Source organism: Phaethon aethereus, assembly GCF_964289735.1.
Source record: "Phaethon aethereus genome assembly, chromosome: 5".
In the NCBI taxonomy this organism is placed as follows: Eukaryota; Metazoa; Chordata; class Aves; order Phaethontiformes; family Phaethontidae; genus Phaethon; species Phaethon aethereus.
The window spans coordinates 54554795-54577725 of NC_138579.1; the positions used below are offsets into that span (position 1 = coordinate 54554795).

Genomic DNA, 22931 nt, shown 5'->3' on the forward strand with positions numbered 1-22931 from the left:
CCGGTGGTCCCCGGGGAGTGGGCGCGGGCAGAGCCGCCGTGCTCGGTTGGAGCCGAGGACGGATTCTTCCTTCGGACTGAGGTCGCTGGCTCGTGTTCGCTGCGCGGAAAAGCAAAGACGCCGTCTGTTTTTGGAGGAACTGATTCGGGGAAGGAGGGGTGCAACCTGATGGGTACAAGCTGCAATCGGCTCCCCCCCGGGCTGTGAAGTCCGCAGGGAGCTGGCCCTTGCGGTGGCCACAGCAGCACCAAAAAGCGGCCGGGGCCGAGCAGGGCACGGCTCGGCTCCTTCCCCGGGAGCGCGGCGGCTTGGCAGAGCTACCGAACCCAGTCCGAGCTGAAGGGTCCCCCCCTCATCTGAAGTGGACCCCCTTCTCCGAAGGGGAAGCATCAGAGAGGTGAATTAAGAGAGCCGCCCGCCGACAGACGAGGCGCTGTTCCTGCGCGTTCTGCCAAGTCTCTCCAAGACAAATCGCTCCGTGCAGCAAGGATGGAAACAAGGTCATTCGTAAAAGGGTAACTGATGTCTGGCCGGTGACAGCCCCTCACGGGGCTGACGGGGCTGCCTCCAGCAACGGGAGCGGGCAGCAGCCTGTGGCCAGCCCCCAGGAGCTCCAAGGGCCTGGGAGATGGTGAACCAGCCTCGACCCTTCCACATTTTGTGTGCAAACTACGTCTCGCCTTTTTCTTTTTTCCTCCGAATGTCTTCTAATGTAATTAGGAAGTTGCTCTTCCAAAAGCCTTTTGGCTGGGAATGGAAAAAGCAGCCTATAATTCATTTATAAGATGTTCTCAGAGCCATGTAATTGCTCCACGCCGGCTGGAGCTCCACGCTCCTCGCTTCCCGAGGGACCACGTCTTGGTGTTCCCAGAGAAGCTTGACAGAAATAAAGGGAGAGCCGACGCTGGAGGTGAAGGACTGAGATGTGGGGTGGAGCTCAGGAAAGGAAGATGAGGAGGAGGATTTTGGTCTGCTGGGGATTCTGACCCCAGAGAAATGTTGTAAGTGCTGGAGCTGGTGGGGCAAGGAAGGGAGAGCCTGGGGTGGGGGGGCACAGGGAGAAATCTGGGTGGTGCCACTGGCACGCTGTTGTTCTCACTCTCCAGGTTCGTGGTGGGTCCTCTCAGTTAAACCCTTCCCGCAATGATGCGTGGAAGAGCTTTCGCATTGCTGTCAGTGCTGTTTTTTTTCTCATTTGCCATAGTTTTCTCTTTTTTCTTGTATTTAAGCTTGATTTTGGGTGAAAACATTGCCTTTTTTATGCTGTCTGTTTGGAGGGGAGGTTGTTGGAGGAGGTGCAAAATGCAGGGTCTGGTCCCAGCACGGAGCAACCTGAAATGCCCGCCTAACCTCACCTCCTCTCCCCTCCAATTTGTGCTGTACCTGCAGGGGCTGAACCGCTCACCCCGGCTGGGTTCAGGCTTGGTCGTGCAGTGCTTTGGTCCGCGGCATCTCGCCCTGCGTGCCCTTCCCCGTCTTCGCTACTTGTGTCCCCTTGTCGCGTCCGCGCTTGATCAGACTTTCCTCTCATCTCCCTTAGGGTCTTCTGCTATCCCATTTCCTCGCTCCTGGCAAGGCAGCCAGTGATCTCACCATCTTTACGGCCAAAAGAATAAAAGGAGGGACTGGGCATACATAATTTAAGGTTTTTCGTAAGAGGCATGACAGGGTTTTACCCGGCGTTTGGTGCAGAGCCTGAAACGAGGCAGCCCCGAAAAAGTGATGAAATGCCAACGGCAGTCTTGTTCCCGGAGCAAAGCCCCCGGGCACGAGCAGAGAAACGCAGCAGGCAGCTGCTGGACAAGGACCAGCAAAAGGCAGTTTATTGGCATGTTCACGTTCATTTCCAGGATTTGAAGTAACACATTGTCCTTTCTTGCTGCATATGGAGGAGTTTGGGGCTTTTTTTTTTTTTTTAACCATACTTTTTAAGCAAAAGTTTTTTGGTGAAGCGGAATTGCTAGCAGCAATGCTCTTCTTCCTCTCCTTAAGCTTGAATTTGGTAAACTTTCATGAAAGATTTAATCTTTTTAAAGTAATTTCATCTGTATCATACTATTAAAACACTCATAGAAAAAAGTTAGAAACCAAAATAAGCTGCAGTCAGCTGGGTAATTTTCCCCTGCTACATAACTTCGTGTTGGAAGAGGGACAGTTTCATGGAAAAACTTGTAAGGGCAATAATTTTCGACCGGTGCTTATTCATCATCTTTTGCCATTCCAAGACTAAGCTGTGGGTTCATATTTGATGAGCCCATTTGGCCTTCAAACGCTTTACAGGCACTTTTTTTCTTCCCCTTTTTTTTTTTTTTTTTTTTTTAAATGTGAACAACATCCTTTGGTCCAGCTGTCACAACAGGCAAGCGCTGTTTACATCAGGGTTGGGTTTTTTTTTGGACCAGACTTGTCCAAATAAAGAGACAACGCATGTAACTTCCAGCTTTGCAAGCCTGGGGAAGAAGACAAAAGTCAAGCCACCTCCTGCATCGTTGCCGTTATTGTTTAGACACTTCGGGGTCAGTTGCTGGCCTTGATTGTATTTCTATTGTCCTTTTATCTAACTAGGATGGCGCTGATTTAAGGAAGGGGACTTGGCCGTGCAACTGCCACCTTGCTAGCAGAGTAAAGCCCAGCTCCTTTTCCAGAGCAGGTTGCTCTCCACCCTTGTTACTCGCTTCTTTATGGATTATTCGTGTGGGTTTTCCCTCTTTGAAACAGATAGCCGAGTTTTAAATGCCAGGGATTGAATCACATGAGTAAGGAGATGCTATTCTGGGGCATGGTCCTGCTCCAGAAGAAGAGCATACTGTAAATATAATGTTTTTCTTGCGCTTTTTTTTTTTCTTTCCCCCCCAAGGGGAATTTGGGCAAATAGGTTAACAAGCCTGCAGGAAGTCAGGTGCTTTTTTGGTCAACCCCTTCAAATGGCCACAGTGTAATCAGAGGCCTCCTGACGGAGAATCACATTGTTGTCCATCTAATTTCTTTTAAGTAACCAGCATTACGAGGTATATTAAAAGAAGGTGATGTTTAGCTCTAACTTTAACTAAATTTGCTCAAACGAGCCTATTAAATACATCCCAACACTGTTTTCAATTTTTTTCTCCCCGTGCTGTAACTGATGGTGTTTTTCCTCTTTACCTTCAGGGATTTTTCTGTTTCGCTCTGGCCTTCTGCGGACTGGTCCCAGCTGCCTGCTGGAGATATGCGCGCAGCACGGAGGTAAGCGTCGACTGCTAGGAAATACCACCAGCATCTCGTCAGATAGAGTTGTTTTGGGTTTTGGTTGGTTTTTTTTTTTGGTAGCAACTATTTTTCCCATAAAAGGGACATCTGGCAGTAATTAAGCCGTCCACGCCGAGGACGATCAGATGCATGCTCTGTGGCATCCATCCTTTGCAGGGACGCCCCGAGGCCGCCTTCACCAGCCGCCTCTCCCATGGGGTCATCTGAAGGGAGAAGCCACACGACAACCCTCACGCAGGGCAAAGGCTTTGTCCTGAAGGCAAAACAAAATGCAAGTCTCATTTTAAATAGCTCTGGATTTTTTTTTTTTTTTGCACGGGGATGTTTTGTTTTGTTTTCTTTTCTTTTAAACGAGATGCTTGACTTTTGAAGAGTCGTTTCCAGACGGCTCTAATTCCTGCTAACATCAACTGGGAGCCTCTATTCAAAGGCGGTGTCAGGTTGTGACTCTTCAGCTTGTCTCTGGCAATGGCCAGGAGAAACACCCAGGAGATGTGTTTATGAACTGGCAGCAGTGGTATAGTAAAAACATTAGTGTGAATAATGGTGTTCTGGGTCCTTGTCATGCTGGACCAGAAAGAGAAGAGTGTATGAGGTCAAATTTACAAGAAAGTTGGGGTTTGAACTGTTAACCCAGAGCTTGCTGGTGCTGTGGTAGATGGATGGTGGTGGAGATGCAAGGTGCTGGGGAAGTCGAGTCGAGGCAGTGCAGAGTTGCTAAGGACTGGGATGCCCCTGGGGCCAGGGTAGCAGGCTGCCGGGGAAAGCAGAAATTGAACTTTATATTTAGTAGCCTAAAGAAGTTTAGACCTTTTTTTAACCCTTTCCTAGTCTGATATAATTTCCTTTTTGTGTATTTATTCCTCTTCCCATTCAGAGGAATTTGTCGCTGCTTGGTCTTAATTCCCCTTCCTGCATCCCTCTACTCAAAAAAAAAAAAAAAAAAATTTTAAGAGACTTAGGAGTGCAAAAAATCATTATTTTAGGCAAGCATCCAAATTATTTAGTGGTAATTCAGATAAGTGTTTGGGACTTTGATAGACGTTTCATGCAATGGGTTGGTCCCCATCTCCGTTTTGCTCCTCCCCAGCCCCAGGCACGTGCCACAACCTGCAATGTTCTGGCCAACAATGAGGGTATGAGCGACGTGAAACATCATCCCAGTGGATTAGGGTCACGTTGATGCTGCCAGCTCACCTCCTTAGGGCTACAGATGTTGTGGGGGATTGAAGACCAGTGTGTCAGAAGGCTGGCTGTGAGATTTCATTCTGTGCTGAAGTAGCACAACTCCATCAAAACCCCAGAGGCTCAATCCATGATAGGATTGTGGCAAATGCACTTCTCAGGGACAAGAAGCCCTGTCCCATGACGGTTCAATGCCCTATGCAAAAATTAAAATCCAGTCCTTCCGGAAGCAGAAGAATAAAAGGCAAAATCAAGGTTAAGGTGAGGGGTAAGGTCCGGCTTCTCTAGAAAGTTTGTCCAGAGCTGACCAGTGGCCACAGTAGTTGAAAATCCTTTGAAATACGTGGGTGGCTACACTGGGTCAGAGCACTGTCGGCCAAGGTGGGAGCATAAAAACCCAGCAGGCACGAACCAGTGCTTTTTCAGATGCCTGCTGGTGGTACCTGCTGGTGCCTTTGCCTTTAACACTCTCGGTGGATTTTTCCAGCGGCTGTGGAAGCGTTAGGGTGAGTGCTGATGGCACAGCAGCATCTTTTTATCTCTACACTTCCCTGGCTGAAGCGGATTCAATCAGAGCTGAGACATCCGTGAAAAAGAGTCTTTCCACAGCCTCTGTGTATATTTTCCTTGGTTTCAGCCAAAAGTATCAAAGATTATTATATTCACACTAGCAGTTTTATATGGAAATAATTTTATTTTCATGACCAACGCAGAAGGGAGGCCTTGAGCCCACTTTCCTCCTTCTTCTGCAAAAGTTTGTAACAAGACATGGAAACAAAAGCTGTGCTAGTAAAGGAGAAATGGCACCAGAAGACGTGTCTGGTTGGTCTTGTGAAATTGCATTATCCAAATAGACTATTTAGTTATACAGTTTAATCCACAAAAGTAGGGTGTAAAAAGGCTGCGAGAAAAAGTTGTATACTGGGTTAATACAGGGATTCAAAAAAATTTTGCCGAAAATATTTAAAGGAGAATTACTTCCTTTGTATATCTCTTAATCTGTTTTTACTTCAAATTATTTAAATGCATCCATGTGTTATGGTTAGCTTTAGTAGTTGGTTGTGTTTTTTTAAGCAAAACGGCTTCAACTAAGTGAAGTGAGGGTTTTCTTTAAAATGTTTGCTTTCTGGGTAAAGAAAACCAGCAGTGTTTCCAAAAACAGAAAAATTAAAATACCGTTAGAGATTGTCTTGGGTTTCTCTGCTTCATAAAATGCAAAGAAAAACCGGGAATATAGACGAGAAAAGATTTAATTAGGAGTGTCACTTAAAAAACACGTGGAAATTCGGTTTCGCTTGAAAGGTAACCTGCCTCACCAGTGAGAGAAATGCAGATGTGAGAGAGAAATGCAGATGTGACTGCCCCTCCAGGACAGAAAGACAGGTAGTGCAGTGGCACAGAAAACCAAATGGAGCAGGGGGAAGACTCCTGAAGCCTCATGATAGAGCTGCTTGTCTGACTTTCTCAACGTAAAGAGCAAAATTAAAGCAGGTGTCCTCCCCAGCCTACTGCCTGTCAGTACTGTCAGAAACAGTTAACTGCAGTAATATGAGGGGAAAAAAAATCAAACTCAGCCAAATTGACAGGTGCCTTCTAAGCCTGGCGGGATGTTCAGAGCTATCAAGAAAGGAAGAGAATTTGGGGATGTAAAACTGAATGTGAATGAACGTGCCCATTACACGTGCCTGAATCAGTGCCTGTGAGAGCACCGAGGGGGCTGCTGCCCCCACGTTCACGGCTTAAAAAAAAAACATTTGTGTTTTTCCCGTGCAAAATACATTGACTTTCCAGTGAGAAGCCAGACAGAAAATCAGCCTGTTCAGTTCGGAAATGCCGGCTGGGAGCTGGCGTCTGTAGGTCCCGTCCTCCCCCTCTCCATGGGCGAGGTGCCGAACGCAGGCAGCGCTGAAAGCGGAGCCCTCCCCTCCCTCTGCGAGCCAGGAGATGGGAGGTCCCTCCGGCACCAAACCACAGCAGATGCTCTCAGTGGTTTACTCCTCATGATCACAAAAAAAAAAAAAAAAAATCTACATTTCCTTCATAAAGCGCACCCCTCTTACAGTAAATCATCTGAAATGGAAAAGCCCAATACTCGGTCAAAAAATTGTTCTGATGGTTATTTTCAAGACGTGACAGATAGAAAAGTCGTTTGAACATGATGAAAGCAAGATGCCCTTTTTGCCTTTGTGACTCTTTCAGAGCCCTGTTTACAGTACTTCTTACAGAGAAGCTACGGAGGACAGGGAAAAGAGAAGAGTTATTTGTAAATATTTTATACTCTCAGACCTGAGCACTGTAAACAAAACGTGAATCTTCTCATTTCCCATCCTTTTCTGCTTTTGTGACCTTCTGTAGCTCCTGAATGAACCCTTTCAGACAGATGCCACAGGATTTAATTTCAAGTTAGCTGCATTCCAGACAGGCTTGGTGTCACCATAGTCTTCATCCTTAAAATAACGTATATCAGACATGCAGAAATCATGACTCTGAGATTTGTCGTTATCCCAAAAAGTTCATCCCTCTGTTTAGCACTGTAATTATTCCTGCTCTTTTGACCCATCCGTGTGGCCTGTGGATGGGTTCTGTGAGGTCCAGGCCTCCTCCGTACTGTCTTCTCAGGCTGCTTCGCATCCAGCTGCCTGCGTTGCAGTACTTTTAATGTGGAACTAATAACCTGCCCATCACAAAGTATGTTTGCCTGGTAGATTCTGCAAAGAAAATGGTCTACAAAATGGGGAAGAACAAATAAGTCAGAGTAACATCCTAGAACCTCTACCTCTCTTGCCAGTATGTATAATGCAGCCTTTCTGTTAGGGTCTACCCCCAGTTTACAAACTTGGCCTTTTAGCCAGTGGCACCAACAGAAGAGGTGCTGCTGTCCTTTGGAGAGGTGTCAGAACTTCCTTGGGCAGGTCAGCTGCAAGGAGGAAAATCTGAAATGAAAATATTTGTAATCTGGAGGTTGTTGAAGGACTTTTTCTCCTGCTAGCCACTGTGCTGAGCTGTTCATGTTTCAGTATTTTCTAGCTCGGCACGTTCCTGAGCCCCATCCTTACCTGCTGTGCCCAACACTCCTCCTTCACGTCCGTCCCATCACGCTCTCAAGGCTCCAGGAGCACCCCAGCCCAGCCTCCAAGCCCCCATGAAACTCCAGTGTGGTTTTCTGCCTGGCCCAAATCACTTGAGAGAGTTGATCCCTTTCCACGTCTGGCCTAGCGCAGACAAGGGTCTCCACAAGGGTGAGGAGCACATTTGGTTGCCCACCCTATGAACCACCTGGCCAAAATGTGGTCTTGGTAGGAAAGCGTCACAAACCTGTCTGAGGAACAACAGTGGTGGTGGTGCAGTCAAAGCACCACCTCTACTGATGTACAAGGGAGGCAGGGAGGATGCCCTCTACGTGAGCACCTTTGAAGAAACAGCTGTGGTAACCATGGAAATTATGAGGTTTTTCCATGGTTTTCAGCCACATTGGGAAGTCCTTGTTCCTGAAGCTAAAGAGCTGAGTCTTGTTTTCCAAAGTTATTTCTATGGCAGCTCCTTTCCCACAAACTGCTGCCTGTTTAGATGAGGTCTCTTAGTCATTCCCAGCGTGGCCCAAAGCAGCTGGGACCTGGGATGCAGGGAAGGACGTAAGAGAGACTTATGCCACATCTGGCACAGCTGGTGGGGAAGGCTGCTGCTTCCTCCTCCTCCTCCTCCCCAGCTTCCCTTCTCTCCTCACCCATTAACTGCTGCTTTAAAAACCTGCCTGCAGAGGCTGGAGGAAAGGGAAGCCTTGCAGCCGTGGTATAAAAGACTTTTGGTACCCTTTCTAACCAACACAAAAATAGGTCTGGGGTTTCGTTCTGGGCCCCACGGTGAAAGAGGCCGGAGGAGTTTCAATGTCACGTCATCTTCTGCTGTTCCCCTTCCCCGCAGCAGCTTCGAAGACCCTCCCAGCAGCCCTGCGACGCCGGCCCCGTAAGCGGGTCAGGATGGCAGGGTGAATCAGGGAAAATAAAAACCGCTGCCACGTGAGAGAAGTTTTGCAACAGAACGAGCTTTTTAATTACAGGGGTTCATTCACAGGTAAACGTTAGCTTAAAACCAACTAAATTATGAGTTCCAAACCCAAGGGAAAATTTGAAACTGATGCGAATAGTTGCCCGTACTTCTGGCCTAAAGGCCCAATTTCCCCGTGTCCTTTGGTTGAAGGGGCCGCTGGCACTTGCGCTGGCTGCGGTGATATGGCAATCTCTTAAATATCAAAAGGTTTCTCAGGTTGCTGGGTGATTTCAAAAGGAGGTTTCACCGGTGGCTTTCAGCCCCACGTGTGTAGAAGGGCATTAGCCTCCTCGCATTGCGCTGCTCGTACTCGGAGAATAAACCTCAGCTTCTTATGGGCAGGGAACACAAGCCACTCATGCACACTGCGGTTCTCCTGCAGCCTTGCTTTGCTTGAAACTTCCTTCAGAGGAACCTATTTGCTCTCCCCTCCTCAAGCTGGGAGGAGGAAGCCGAGTCTCTTACGCCTTGTTAGCGAGCAAGGTGGTATCTTCTGAGACGGTGACTTTCTAGCAGGGCTTGGGGTGCAAAGCTGGAATTAACAGTTGCAGCTGTTAAATAACAAACATCGCTACACCTGGGGCCCGTTCTTGGGAAGAGCAGCAGCTTCCCGGCTCCCTTGCCGGCACATGGGAGCGGCGGTGGCCACCTCCTGTCCGTGGTTCTTCCTCCCAGCCGGCACCTTTGCAAAGCCAGGCGCGGCGTTGCCTGGGTCTCCAGGAGGCAAGTCCTGTCTTCGCATGCACCAAACCAGCCCGTGGGCCTCTTGTTTCTGCGGGTGTGCGAGGCGTGACCCAGCACTTCCCAGGTAATGGCTCAAGTGGGGTTGTAGAGGTCCTTCAAGTGACGAGCTACGTTTGTGTTTTTCCCAGGGTGCGTTTGTCTGTCACCGGCTGTCGCAGGCGCACATTGGGGCAAACGCTCCGAGGGTCCGGTTGGTCTCATCTGAAGGCAATGCTTAAATGCTTAAATGCTTAAATTAAAAGCTCTTACATGCTTAAGAGATTTTAACGGGACTTAAACACAGCTGAAGGTGTGTTCAGGCGCTTCCTGAAAGCAGATGCGAAGCATACAGGTAGCTTCCTTTTTGGTTTTGGTTCAGTGGGGCTGGATCAGGACGGGAGCCATTCACGGGAGTCTGCCCAGAGCATTTTCAAAAAGCAGGGACGTGGCTGTGAAAACACTGTGACTGTTCTGACGGCTTCCTTGCCCTCGCTGTTGTTCTGCCAGGCGCAATCACTTTAAGGTGAGTTTTTCCCAGTTTCTGAAGTCCATGGGAAAAACAAAAAGTTTTCCTTAGTGTGTTTAAATATTGTGACTCGTTCCTAACATTTATGTTCTCATCACGCAGTAATGGCCCACTCCCCGCAGCGAGACACTGCTCACCGTTGTCTGAGGCCCCACACTGGCATTCGCGCTCACGGGTTTTATAATTTATTGCTGCCCTGATGCTGAACCCGTGCGGCCCCGTGTCTGCCGCTTTCCATGGCAGAGCGTTAGCTGGAGCTCCCGTCTCCAGCAGCGTCAGCCGTGGTACCTGAGGCCACTCGGATGGTCACCATAACCGTGGCACATCCAACCTTCACGTGGCTGTAGGATGCTCACCGTGGCGGGGCAGCCACCGCCAGCCCGGAGGTGACAGTGCTGCCCTGGCGCTAGCTCTATTGCTGATTCAAATTATTTAAGCTAAAACTTTTTTGGCAATGTTTTTCAATACTCTCTCTTGGGAAACAGTCTTGCCTGGCACTGGTTTCAACTACTACAGGTGAGAGAGCAGGGATGGCTGAGATAATTTGACCATGATGTTGGGAGTTTCATAAATGCTGGGTTGTGTATCTTGAATGATGGGAGCAGAAATGGTCAGGGTGGACGCTTGGCAGCCGGTTGGTTTTGCCGTTCTGTTATAAAATGGACTGAAATACTTAAAGTTTGTTTAAAAAAAACCCAAGTAAACAAAAAAAACCCCAACCAACTACCCAAAAACTCAAGAGGACAAGGGGTGCGGCCCCAAATCTGGAGTATTTAGGGAGAAAACTTGTTGGTGTTGATTAACTGCCTGCCTGGGTTTTCTGTGCTTCGCTATAAAGCATCTGGTGCTCTGGCACAGACACGAAGTGATGCTCCTGGCCGCATCTGAGCAGCGCAGAGGTGCCCTCCGGGGTTTATGGCTTGGTTGAACATGAGGTTCTGATGTCCTCCTGCCCTCTGGCTGAGTGGGACGTATAGCGCCCATACAGCTAGACTTCTGCTGTTGTTTTGGGACATGGAGATGGGAAATGAGGAGGTGAGCGGTATAACAGCACTTGCTCCTGTTTTAAATGTTTTGTGCAAGGACCTGATGAAAGCGCTGGGATCAGAGAGAAACAGCTTTGTAAGGCCTTGCTTTTCCTGACTCCTTTTGTTCCGCGACGGTTTTTGCTCTCTCTCCTTCTGTGCATTCCCTCAGTGTTGGACCAAAAGACGGTCAGGGTTTGCCTGGTCCTCTTGCGATACCAGAAAGCGGGGAGAAGTGTGCATATATGTATGTTATAGATACATAAAAATCTATACCTATATACAGATACTGGAAAGAAAAGGTGAAAACCACTTAGCTGAAAGCCTCATCCGGATCTTCTCTCATCAGTGGACTGCAGTGACCACCGGCAGTCTGAGGGGGGAGCAGCACCTTCTTACCTTGCGCCATTTTCCACGGAGGGCCTCAAAGACCTCTCTGGCTCGCCGGATTTCTGCAGCTGGGATCAATGGGCTGGAGGAAGGCTGGAGAGGGGGGAAAGCTGACCTGCCGTGAAGGAAGCGCAAAGCTGCGGCAAGCTGTAATGGCCGTGTTAGACAGGGCAGTGACGGCCGGGCTAAATCACCTAGAACAGTCTTCCCTCCTCTGTTTCATTGCGGTTGCGTCGTTGCTTTACCCAAACCCAAGCAGCTGCCCCTGCCCCTTTCCGGCGCGCTGTGAACGCGCGCGTTCTGCACGCCGGCGAGGAAAGGGCAGACAGAGGTAGCAAAATGCAGAAGTGTTTTTCTTACTGGAGCAAGGAAGGATTTTGAGTGAGCTAACCACTTTATTCCAGTTTGACATCTGAACTGACTAACTTGCAGTCTCTAGCTAAGCGAGGGGGTCTGCGGCGGCCACCGCCGAAGGGCTGTTTCTGGGCGACGCTAGTGAGCACATCCTTCGTGGTGCTGCTGAAAGAGCACCAAGTGCTGAGGCTGCAGTTTCTTCTGAGGCAGCAGCGCAGGCGCTCACTTTGGTACCCTGAAGGCACGAAGGGCCACGGGAGAGGAGGGTCCTCCTTCTGCTTGCCATGCTTCCCTTCCTCTGCTGCCATGTCAAAAGTGTTCCAGTTAAGGAGAAAGGTGGGCTTGTCTTTCAGCCAGTCCCGACATCTCCTTTCACTATATTCTCCTTGAGCTCCCGCTTTGCAGAGGGACTTTTGGCCGACGACTGTCGCAAAGACGGTTCACTGAGTAAGTCTCAGACCCATGTTCTTGGTACAAGCCTACGTTAGTTTTCCAACGTACACCTAAGGGACTAGCTCAGGTTGCCTAGGCACAGGTATTCACTGGCAGCATTGACACATCTGGCTTGCAAAGGGATCAGGAACTTAAGGCTGACCTCTTTGTCTGATCTTTCTGTTCCAAATCCAGTTACAGGTAAAAATCAACTTTGATAAATAACCTAAGTCAAAAATGTCAATTTTCCTCTTGAAGGAGGTAAGACTGAAATTTGCTTTAGTTTCTAATAGCCAAGGGCAAGAACACTAATGGCTTAGAGTAAATGCCTTCCTGCAGTCATAAATTTTGCTTCTCAGGGGATAAAGGATTTAGAGGTTGATAAACAATCTCAAAAGTCCTTCTTTCTTTTACTTCAAGTGAAAAATGCTACTCTATTGAGTCAGCTGGAGTCAGCCACATCAATCTCAGTGGTGATTTTCCATTTGTTGTATCCAGCAACCCATCGATATTATCCCTAAATGAATGTTTCATTAAGGAATGCAGACAGAAATGTGAGGCAGCAATTATTTGACTAATTTATAGCTGGATCATTTCACCCAGCTTCTTCCAGGAAAAGAACTGCTGTAAGGTGTGACCTCCATATCACTTATCCTGGAGATTTTTCTTAAGCCAAAGCCCAGCTGACGCTTCATCTTCAGCTCTTGGTGTTTTTTATGGATGAGCATCGCCAGCACAGTCTCCTTCCAAGGGAGAGCTTCATCCAGAAATAGTCCTCCAGCAGTGGGTCACAGCGTGTCACTAGGAACAGGAAAATGCACTTGACTGTAATGATGCTTATGTGTGGGGGGAGTGTAAGACCTTTCGAAAAGAAGCCCAGACAGACTTTCTCTTCCCCAGCTGTACTGGTCCCTTACGTGCTAGCTACTGTCTGAGTTAAGGGATGGGGCACAGCTGTGGTTTTAGTAAAGCATGTTATTAACAGTATCAGCATAACCACTGAAACTCAAAAGGCATCCTGTTGCTTAACCGTGAGAGACAGCACCCTGATTATTTTTAATATTTTTTTCTTTTCTCCAACACCTGGTGTAAGAAACAGAAAAAGAAAATTGTTTTGAGGCAATGGACTCAAATTTGCCCATCAGTGGAGTGCGCAAAGGGAATCTGTTGAGGTTGGCAACTGAGTACAAAGCAGTGCTGCAGTCTAGCTCTTCATCGTGTTATGTCTCAGATCAAAGGAAAATACTTTCATCTGCCAGGTAAAATAATGTTGCAAATAAGGATAGGTCGTGAAACTGCCTGGTGACTGTCTCATGCTTTCAGGTTTTTTCTTTTACATTATTAGGCATGCACGAGTTAGCATGACATTTTGGGCTGCATAGATGCTGCCATGCGTGACCGGTGCTTCAGAGCTCAGCTACAGCTGTGGGTACAAACAGAACCCCATCCCAGGCTGAAAAGTTGCTAAGACGATGGGTCCTTAGTGCAATCTTTTGCTCTCGTCTCTCTCTGCTTATTAAACCAGAGCTCTGGTATGCTCTGTGGCACCGACTCCTGCACAGAAGGAAGCCGGTGTTGAGATTTAGTACTTCATACCTACCTCTGAAATATTTAAATGAAAAAGCTCTCTGCAGTAATCTTTGAAAACAGACCTCCGCGTTGAATGAAGACAGCAATTTTCCCCTCCAAAATCAAATGATCCTAGCGAATATCAGAAAGATGCTGTGGAGGAACTACAGTCAATTCACTCTTTAAAAAATGGTTTTGTAGTTTGATATTCCCTTACTAGGATCTGAATAACGTATTCAGAAAATAGCTGGATATAAATGCTAGATATAATTGCTAGATAGAAATGCTGAGAACGGCTAATCAGCAAATTGTACTCTTAGGCTTGCCCAGACACACATTCTAAATGGAAATTACTGCTATAAAACATTTTCCATTTAATCTCTGGTGCTTTCAGTTCTTGGAGGCTGCTTGACAAAATGAAAAAAAAAAAAATCCGTAAATAACTGAGAAGCCAGCTCACAAGCAAACTCAGAAATGGGGTGCAATTGAAGTCTTTAGTAGTCATTACGTACCTGGAGATCACCCTCATCATCATCACCGTCACTGGAGTCGAGCTGTCTGTGAAACGGTGACTGCTCATGGTTTCTTCCCTTATTGTTTCCAACCATTGGAACGATTTTCTGCCATAGCTTTGTTATGGGCATCTTGTTCCTCCAGTTCTTTCCTACCCACTCTTGCCCTTCAAACAGCCTTAGTCTCAAGGTTTAATGTCATTGCACGGTACCTAAAATAAGGAGGAAGGTGCAAACGTGCACCACTGCATCAGGCAGGACCTCTCCTGGTCACACCAATCCTCTCCTGGTTTCAGGCAGCTGGCAGGACCCCGCCAGTCTGGCAGCTGCCACAGGCAGCGGCCAGCAGCTGTCAACATCTGGGCAGCTCACCTGCCCTCCTCCCAGGTGGCTTAGTGCAGCAGGACCACTGCAGAAGCTACTGAGGAGGAGATCAGCCTCAGTTGGGCTCTGAGGTTCATTATCAGCACAAAACACTAACGAGCATTGACTTTCACAGAATCGTAGAATCTTTGGGTTGGAAGGGACCTTGTAAGATCCTCTAGTCCAAGCCCCCAGCAATGACCAGGGACATCTTCAACTGGAGCAGGTTGCTCAGGGCTTTTTCCCTGCATAGCGAATGGCTTCTGGTGGCGTGGTCAGAGCCTGCTTCGCTGCTAGGGAGCCTGTGGTGGTCTTTGCAGATGAAACACCACTGGACAAAGTCTCATCTTACCTTGGTTTAAGTTGAATACAGTTGTAAAGTAAGCAGCCAGATCCAGGCCAAAACTCACTGCAGTCAACGGAGCATTTTTGCCAGTTTTTGTGAGGTTTTGGGGAACATGCCCAGCTAAGATAGAGAGCTTAAAACTACCTGTCCCAACATTTCTCGGCACAGAGTTCAGTAGACCTTTAGAAATAGTTAAACTTGTAGATTTTTTTCAACCCTCGAATGCTTGCTTGAGCCTGGCAACTTGCTTGAACCCTTTTTAATTTTTTTTTTTTAAGTCATCCAAATTTGGGCCTTTTGGAGGGAAGCTCAGCATCCTGAGCCTAATAATAAGTACAAAAGGGCAAAAATTGCACATGCAGCACCATTACCTTACCAAGATCCATATGTAAGTTGTCACAACACAAAATAGTTTTTATTTCTGCATCTTAGACTGGAGTTGGGATATTCAAAAGTTAATAATGTCTTGGGTTAAGAAGGGGGCTGCTCTGTTCTTCCTCCTTTCCTCAGCAATGCGAGGCCACAAGAGGTCAAAAGATTATTCTTTTTTCATTATTCTCAAGCCAATTCTTCAGCAGAAATGGACGTTCTTTTTATTGAATCCATTTATTTAATTGCTGCTGCTAGAAAGCTATCTCATGGCCCACGAGAAGTTAGAAAAGCTTGGATGTTTTCCTTTTTATTGGGGTCTAAGGTTTGCTCAGGGGAAGGCTGGTGCACAAGTCCGCTAGAGATCGTGTCTTACCACTGCGCCCATCCTGCTCGATGCACTCTGGTACACGGGGGTGACAAAATGAGCATCCTCCCTCCTCACCTGTGTGGGGCAGCTCGGCATCGCGCACCCTGTTACAGAGGATTTTTTCCTTGGCTCAGAATATCCGTGCCCCATCTGTCATTGGACCTCTCCCGGTAAAGCTGGGTTGCTCCTGCCGCACCTGCTGATTGCTCCGTGGTGGGTGACGGAGCGTCCCAGGGCGACGGCAGCTTTGCTGCAGATGAACACAGAGAAACCCCCAAGCCCCTCCACTTCTATGCCATGTTGGTAGCCATGGGAAAGCTTCCTATGTGTGCCTTTAAACTCTGTTCCTAGCGGCACGGAGCTGAGCTGGATACAGGTAATCTTCTCGACCTCCCTATCTCCCTTCCCTGGTTACCAGCCTCCGCTAGTTGCTTGCATTTTGGACGGCTGGGCAGGATAGAGCAAGGTTGCAGTAATGGCTGTCTTCACCTCGAATGGCCCTGGTTTCACCCCTGAGCAGGCAGCATTGGCCTTTTTTTTCCCCCTAAAGTGATTTCCAAGTGCAGCCCCTTAAGATTGAGCTGAAGAGCCTTGCTGAGAGACGGCTCTTTTCCCAGAGCGCACATCCCTCCCCGCACGGCCACCCGCTCCGTCTGTCTTGCCCATCGGTTTTCCCCGCTGAAAGCGAAGCGCTGCCTGCCGGCCCACTCAGATCAACACTGGTGAGGAAGCGAAGGAAAACGGAAAGACAGACAGAAGGTTTGACTCCGGGCACTGAAGGCTGTTGTCATATTTTTCCCCTTTGAAACCCGAGCGGGAGTTGGCTGGGATCTGTCAAGCTGCGAGTTCTCACACATTTGGTAAATATTTAGCGTCTGATTCACCACTGAATCACTCTGTTATTTTTTTGGCTCCATTTGGAGGAACTCCTCCATCGCTGGGATAACACCAGCCATCTGAGATCCTCTCATCTTTTTATTTTAACATCTCATGGTCACGTGTGCCTGTCCTCACAGTCACCCACCAGTGTCATCCCTGCCTGGCAGAGGGACTTGGAGGCACGCTGGTCACAGGCACCAGAGTTCTCCTGACCCTAGTACAAAACTAGCCAAAAGCTCCAGCCATCATCCAGTAGACCCTGGGGTGATGCTGAAGGGTCCACGCGTAGCAGAAGGTGGTACATGTCCAGCATTGCAGCCTTTCCCATGGGACTCGCCACGCTGTAGGTGCCCCTTGGTGCGTGGTGGGCCGTACACCAGCTCCTGCTGCTGCACGGTGGTCCTTTCATAGCAGCACTACTTGTCTCACTATACCTGAGGGACCTTCTGGGGGATGTGCGAGGAGCGTATTTTCCTCCAGAGACAACCACAGTCAGTGTTTTCCACGTACAGATCTCTGCTGTCATCGCAGGTGGAAGACAGCATGATGGATGTGTATGATCTTGCGTACGAGGAGGTGAGGAGGAACGGCTCCAGCTTCAGGAGGCACGAGCTGACAGCCATCCACGAAGCAGTAAGTTGTCTTTCAGCCTTAGCAGAAAACCTTGCCCCGGGGTATCTTCCCAATGGTTTTAGCAGGTTGGGGCTGACACTTGTGCTCTGCCTCGCGGGTGCTGCGCTGCTGTTTTCCCTCAGGAACCCAGTCCTCCAGCCTGCTGTGAAGTCTGCTCCTCCCTTCCTACTCTCCCTTTCCCAGGTTTGACCAACCAGGTTATCAACAAGAGGAAAGGGCCACCTACTTGAGCATCATTCTGGTGCAAGATCTTCAAAGCTTCCACGCTATAGCTGATATATATTGTCTGCCTCAGCAAGCCCTCTGCCGTGCTCCCTATCTGTGGTACGAGAAAATGAATACACACTCTGGTGTCCCCAGTCAGGTAGAGAGCAGGGGGGAATTCCACATTGTCCAGCAGAAGTATTTGGACTTGTTTTTTTCTGTTTACCCTTGAGCCTACGGCTGAGGAGTACTGGAGGCTATGTGGCCTCCTGCAATGCTGGAGGCTGCTAGCAAGCTCTCCAAAACCACCACCCAGGGTGCTGCTGGCACAAGGGACTTCTCTGTAGCTCAGTAGGTGGGCAAGGGTGGTTGTCCAGAGTGCAGGGAGGACACTTGCCCTCAAAGCCCCAGGAGATGAGTGAGGATGTCCCCCGTGGTGAGAAACTCCTGAGTCCCCACCGAGTGAAGGAGATGCTGTCTCCTTGCGCAGCAGGGCCTGTTTGGGTAGTGAGTTCATGGCACGCAGGAGGGCTGGACGGGAAGGTCAGCTCCGCTTGCCTGTTTCCAGACACCTCCCATGCAACTCCCTTTATCCTTCTGTGTTTTCTTAAATCATCGTAACAAGTACTTTCTGAAGCTGCTTTCACCCATGCTTCTCAAAACACAGAAAGGGCAAATGTTTCTCATTGCAACAATGGTGGTGGCCCTCAGAGCCATGACCAGGTGTGGTGGTGCTTGGTCTGCAGGGTTGTGGAGCAGCACGCCCAGAGTCCCCCTTCGCAAGGAGAACCAGGCATAATACCCGTCTTCATCAGTTGCTTGTTTTATCCTCTTTAGTTGATGGAGAAACAGTCCTTTTTTTTTCTTTCTTTCTTTTTTTTTTTCTCTCCCCTTCGGCTTGAGCTCCAAGCTGGCCAGTTCACCCTGGCTATAGGAAACCAGCTCCACAGTGAGTGTTGCTGGAGACCACTCCCAGCCCATCACTGGACACACGAGTCTGCGCATCCCTGGGCTTTCCAGAGCAGCCACTGTGAGAGCTGCTGTGACCATGGAAGGAGGGCTTGGCCCCAGCCCCAGCATGGGCAAGCTTCGGGATGGATCCATCCACCTCCTCTGAACTTAACCTCCACTGCTGCCCTTGCTGATTACATGCCTGCGTGCTTCGCCCCTTGCAGCCCTGGTTGTATAGCCTTGCCTGGGGCAGCGGGGAGGAAGGGTGGCCCATCGCCGGCACCTCCTGCCACAGCAGCTGGTGGCGAGGGGAGAGCCCCGGCGGGTGGCTGGCAGACCTCTCCCTCTCTTCCAGTTCCTGTGCTGTGGGAAGCATTCTCCGTTTGGGGACACGGCCAACGTCGAGCGCAAGACGTGCCCATCCGGCCAGGTGCGCGATGCGGGACAGGTAAGGGAAAGGTTTCTTCCACCCCACAGTGGGGTTGTGCTGCTACTCGCTAATGGTTGAAACCTCGCTGGTGTTTAAGCGTTAATGAGAATTGTGGCTGTTTCATGGTTTGGGGTTCTTAGGGACTGGAGTTTGTTTTGTTGGGGTTTTGTTGTTTCAAGAAGGAGGTGTCTCACCTGCTGGAGGAGCCCCGGTGCACCAGCAGGCCTCAGACCTGTAGATGCGGTTTCCTTCGCAGCTCTAGAAAGCACTCAGATGCTTGTATTTGCAGCCAGTCGCTTCCCTCCAGCTTCCTCCTCATCCCCTGCCTCTGCAGAGAGCGAGAGATATCATGGGCATGTGTCTGAGCTGAAAAAAACAGCTGGACTTTTCCATGTGACACTAGTTTCTGAGGCTTAAAAAGTGTCCCACTAACAGCAAAAGTGGAATTTGCTGGAATTCCTTATTCCCAGGGCATTAAATAAGTATTAGAATGAGAAACTCGTGAAGCAGGGTGACGGTGCCCAGCAGTGACTTCATCAAGTACAGCTCATTCCTCCTCTTTGCAGTATCGCAGTGAGGTTGATGGAGAAGCCACCAGTATTAGACTGCCTCTGTGCTGAAGCCGCAACGTAGACTTCATACTCTCTGAGCAAATCCATTGTATAATTATTTTTCTTCCACTGGAGTAACCAAATCCGCTGAAGTAGCTAAAGCCACCAGCATCAATATGTATGTTGTCCCTAGGAAAAACAAAACCATGCTGCTACAGCTATACAAAACCATTGCTGTTGGGCGAAGACGCCAAGCCCTAACAGGACGCTGTGATGCGCAGGCTCGTGTCAGCCGTGGGACAGCATTTCAAAGTGCTGCCTCTGGGAGCGTCACACCTCAAAGTAGGGTTGAACTCTGCTCGGAGCAGGGAGAGCGGAGTAAAACCAGGCGCCGTAGGAGTGACTCTCTTCTCCCCCGGTTAATGGTTTGCATTTCCCCCGGTGGCAACTCGGGGGAGGTGGGTGTGAGGATGCATTTTGCAACCCGGGGAACCGGAGTTTGGTAACTGCAGTACATTCACTCACTGGCTTTGAGCACTCTTACCTCGCTCTGCAAATCGCTTCATCAAGGGCATGGTCTTGCATCTTTGAAATGGCTCTCTTGGCTCACAGCTCCTGGATTTCCGGGGGACCGCTCGCGTGCTGAAGGCTAATCTATATTAATGCTTGGATCACCTTGCAAAACTGAGCCGTTCATTAGTATCTTTGGGGAACATATTTAGCATTATGGTCTGCTCTGCTTTTCCCTCTTTCCATTTTCCAGCGGGCGGAAAGAAAAAAGCTTGCACATGACCACGCTTACCTGTGCGCGCACACATTTCCCCACACTCCGAAGCGCATCACACCGAGAAAATCGTGGGCGTATTGTAGTAATAGAAAATATACCACAGGTGTTTGTCTTCCCAAGTTGCAGCAAGCAGCAGAAAAAAGAAGAGCTGCCCACAGAGCAGCCCAGCTGTGCCATGCCGCATCCCCCTCTTGCCTCCTTTTCTATCTGGGGTCGCGGCAAGTGCTGTTGGGGGGATGAAGCCCCCCACTGTGCTGCAAGGGGTGTCTCTCTCCTCCCAGGACTGCCTGCAAGAGATCCGGAACTTCCTGAAGAAGCACATGGACTTTGTCTCCACACTCCTGGGCATCACCATTGGCTTCACGGTAGTTATGTCTGTTCCTTCACATTTTGGCCCCGAGGGGCAGGTTCCAGCAGGGAAAGCATGTCCTAAATTAGCCCCCAGAAGCCAGGGTTTTGGGTGATTTTGGAGACTGGCAGCAGAGAAACAAGCAGTGGTGGACTCCGCTGTGGAAATTAGGAAAGGACCAGGACCTGTCTGGGCCAGACTGGTGGATGGAAGGGTCTTCCTGCAGGAATAGGCTCATTGCACGGATTTTCTGCCCCTGGGAACGGGGGACAGGGGGAGTCGGCTGCAGCAGCATTTGCATTTCACAGAATCATTAAGGTTGGAGAAGACCCTTAAGATCATCAAGTCCAACCGTTAACCCAACACTACCATGCCCACTAAACCATATCTGGAAGTGCCACATCCACATGTTTTTTGAACACTTCCAGTGATGGTGAGTCCACCATCTCCCTGCGCAGCCTGTTCCAATGTTTGACCACTCTCTCAGTAAAGAAGTTTTTCCTAATATCCAGTCTAAACCTCTCCTGGCACAACTTGAGGCCATTTCCTCTCATCCTATTGCTTGTTACTTGGGAGAAGAAACCAACACCCACCTCGCCACAACCCCCTTTCAGGCAGTTGTAGAGAGCAATAAGGTCTCCCCTCAGCCTCCTCTTCTCCAGACTGAACAACCCCAGTTCCCTCAGCCGCTCCTCATAAGACTTGTGCTCCAGACCCCTCACCAGCTTCGCTGCCCTTCTTTGGACGCGCTCCAGCAACTCAATGAGGACAAAAGAGGAATGAAAGGAGGAGGACAAAAGAAAGAATGAAATCCTGTGAGAGGCGTGTGTCCTTCAGCCATGAGGGGGCTTGGTGGCTGCATGGGGTCAGTCCTTTTGGAGCTGGAGAGCACTGCTAATTAAAACAACTCTGCTCTTACGCCCACTCAACTGCCTGGCAGAAGTCTATCATGGTAATTACCTCTACACGAGGGCCCTGCACGTGTAGTGAAGCATGCCAGAAAAGAGTAGATGCCAGGAGACTTGTTTCTTCACCATGAAGGGAGGTTTGGTCTGCTGTGGTATCTCCATGCTGCTGCCCAGCTGGGGCGACCTTTCCTGGCTGAATGTGTGCTTGGAGATTGTTTTACTTCTTGTGTCCACCTTGGTTAGAAGACTCTTCTCTATCTAAATAAAGCCCAGAGGAACAAATACTTCTGTATTTTATAGTGCTAGTAGTAAGTTAGGAAAACCATCAGGCATTGCTATGGAGCTATAAATGTAAAGTCACCTGTGACCATCTGGTGTCGCTTTCTAATTTTTCTCAGGTATAGGAGGAAGCTATATTCAGACAAAAGCGGGAGTGTTTTTATTATATATATCTTTTTTTTTACAGTTTGATGCTATAGCCAGATAAGGCGGCTGTCTTTGAAGCACGTGATAGAGGAAATCTCGCCGCATAGTTCGCTATTGTGATGGCAGGATGCGAAGGAAGCACGCGACAAGGGCTATAGCCGCTCTGATGTCACTGTCCCTCGGCACACATGTCCCCAGATATGAAGGCACTTGCATGTTAAGGCAGACTTTTAGGCAAGAGCACATCATTACAGCCCTTGTTATTCCCACGGAGGCCTTAGCTTTGATACGTCGCCTGTGTGAATCCTGATGTGTGATATACCAGGCAGAATATCACAATAGAGAGGGCGTGCACTGTCCTCTGTATTCACAGCCATGCATGGGGTGGAGTTTGGGTTTTGTTAGGGATTGGGTTTTTTTGTTTGTTTTGTTGGGGTTTTTACTCCAAACTATACATGAGGTTTGGGGTTCCCCCCCCCGCCCATGTTATCTCTATAAAAGGCTATTATTATGAGAGAGATATGTATGTTTGCATAGAGGAATGCTTTGTGGCAGGAATTTGAAACCTGAATTCCCCGGTTTCATCTCATTTCTTGGTATTTTTAGGAGCGGGTTTGAGCCATGCAGTGCTAATTCCAGTCAGATGCTTTAACAATGTGTTGGGGTTTTTTTTTTTTTTCCTCCTGTGTTGGAACTGGTCACCATTTTACTGGAAAACAGCTCTTTTTCTTAAAAAAAAAAGTGACATCCTGATACATAAATCCAAAAGTGCAAAGTGGACTAACAGGCAACATTTTATGATCACTTATTTGCACAGATGGAGCATGATAACTAGTTTGGCATTTAATTGTGTGCCCGTCTCATTTATTTCCTTTTAGGTTTATGGGATGATCCTGACTTCATTCCTCTGGTTCTCCATCCACTTCAGCAGCAACCTGGACCGGAAAGGCAAATACATCCTGCGAGAGAGGTAGAAACCCACTGCCCGGCCATCCCTACCAGGTAGAGACAGCTCTTGGTGCAGTAAGATGTCTGAAGTCACCCGCAAAACCCCCTGGGAAGGTGTTGCGTGGGGTCAGGCGGTGGGATGTGTGTCATGCGTTTCCCCTTCCTGCACTACTAGCTGTCAGGCATTTCCGAGCTGGTCAGAGCAGACGACGCTCTGAGGAGGAGTAGTCCCACACCTTCGCCAAAAACAGACAAGGACCGAGACACACACCTGGGCTCAGGGATGCAGATCCCCTCACCGGGGGACGTATGGGCCATAGCTCCACAAGCAGGACACATAGAGCCCCTTAGGACAAAAATGGAGAGAAAAGCCCAGCAAAAGTCACAGCGTTATACCAAACTTCTCTT

General features: G+C 48.9%; 1 protein-coding gene across 1 annotated transcript in view; it reads left to right on the forward strand.

Annotated features, from left to right (window-relative positions):
• TSPAN32 (tetraspanin 32) overlaps positions 1-22627 on the forward strand; it is a gene marked incomplete at its 5' end in the record, with an annotated part of 29725 nt that extends 7098 nt beyond the window's left edge. Inside the window, 5 exons of the mRNA XM_082000812.1 lie at positions 3148-3222; positions 16868-16969; positions 18480-18572; positions 20174-20257; positions 22454-22627. Of these exons, the coding sequence (XP_081856938.1) occupies positions 3148-3222; positions 16868-16969; positions 18480-18572; positions 20174-20257; positions 22454-22549 (450 nt within the window). The 3' untranslated portion in view covers positions 22550-22627. The remainder of the gene's footprint in view (positions 1-3147; positions 3223-16867; positions 16970-18479; positions 18573-20173; positions 20258-22453) is intronic.
• Positions 22628-22931: the final 304 nt, after the last annotated feature.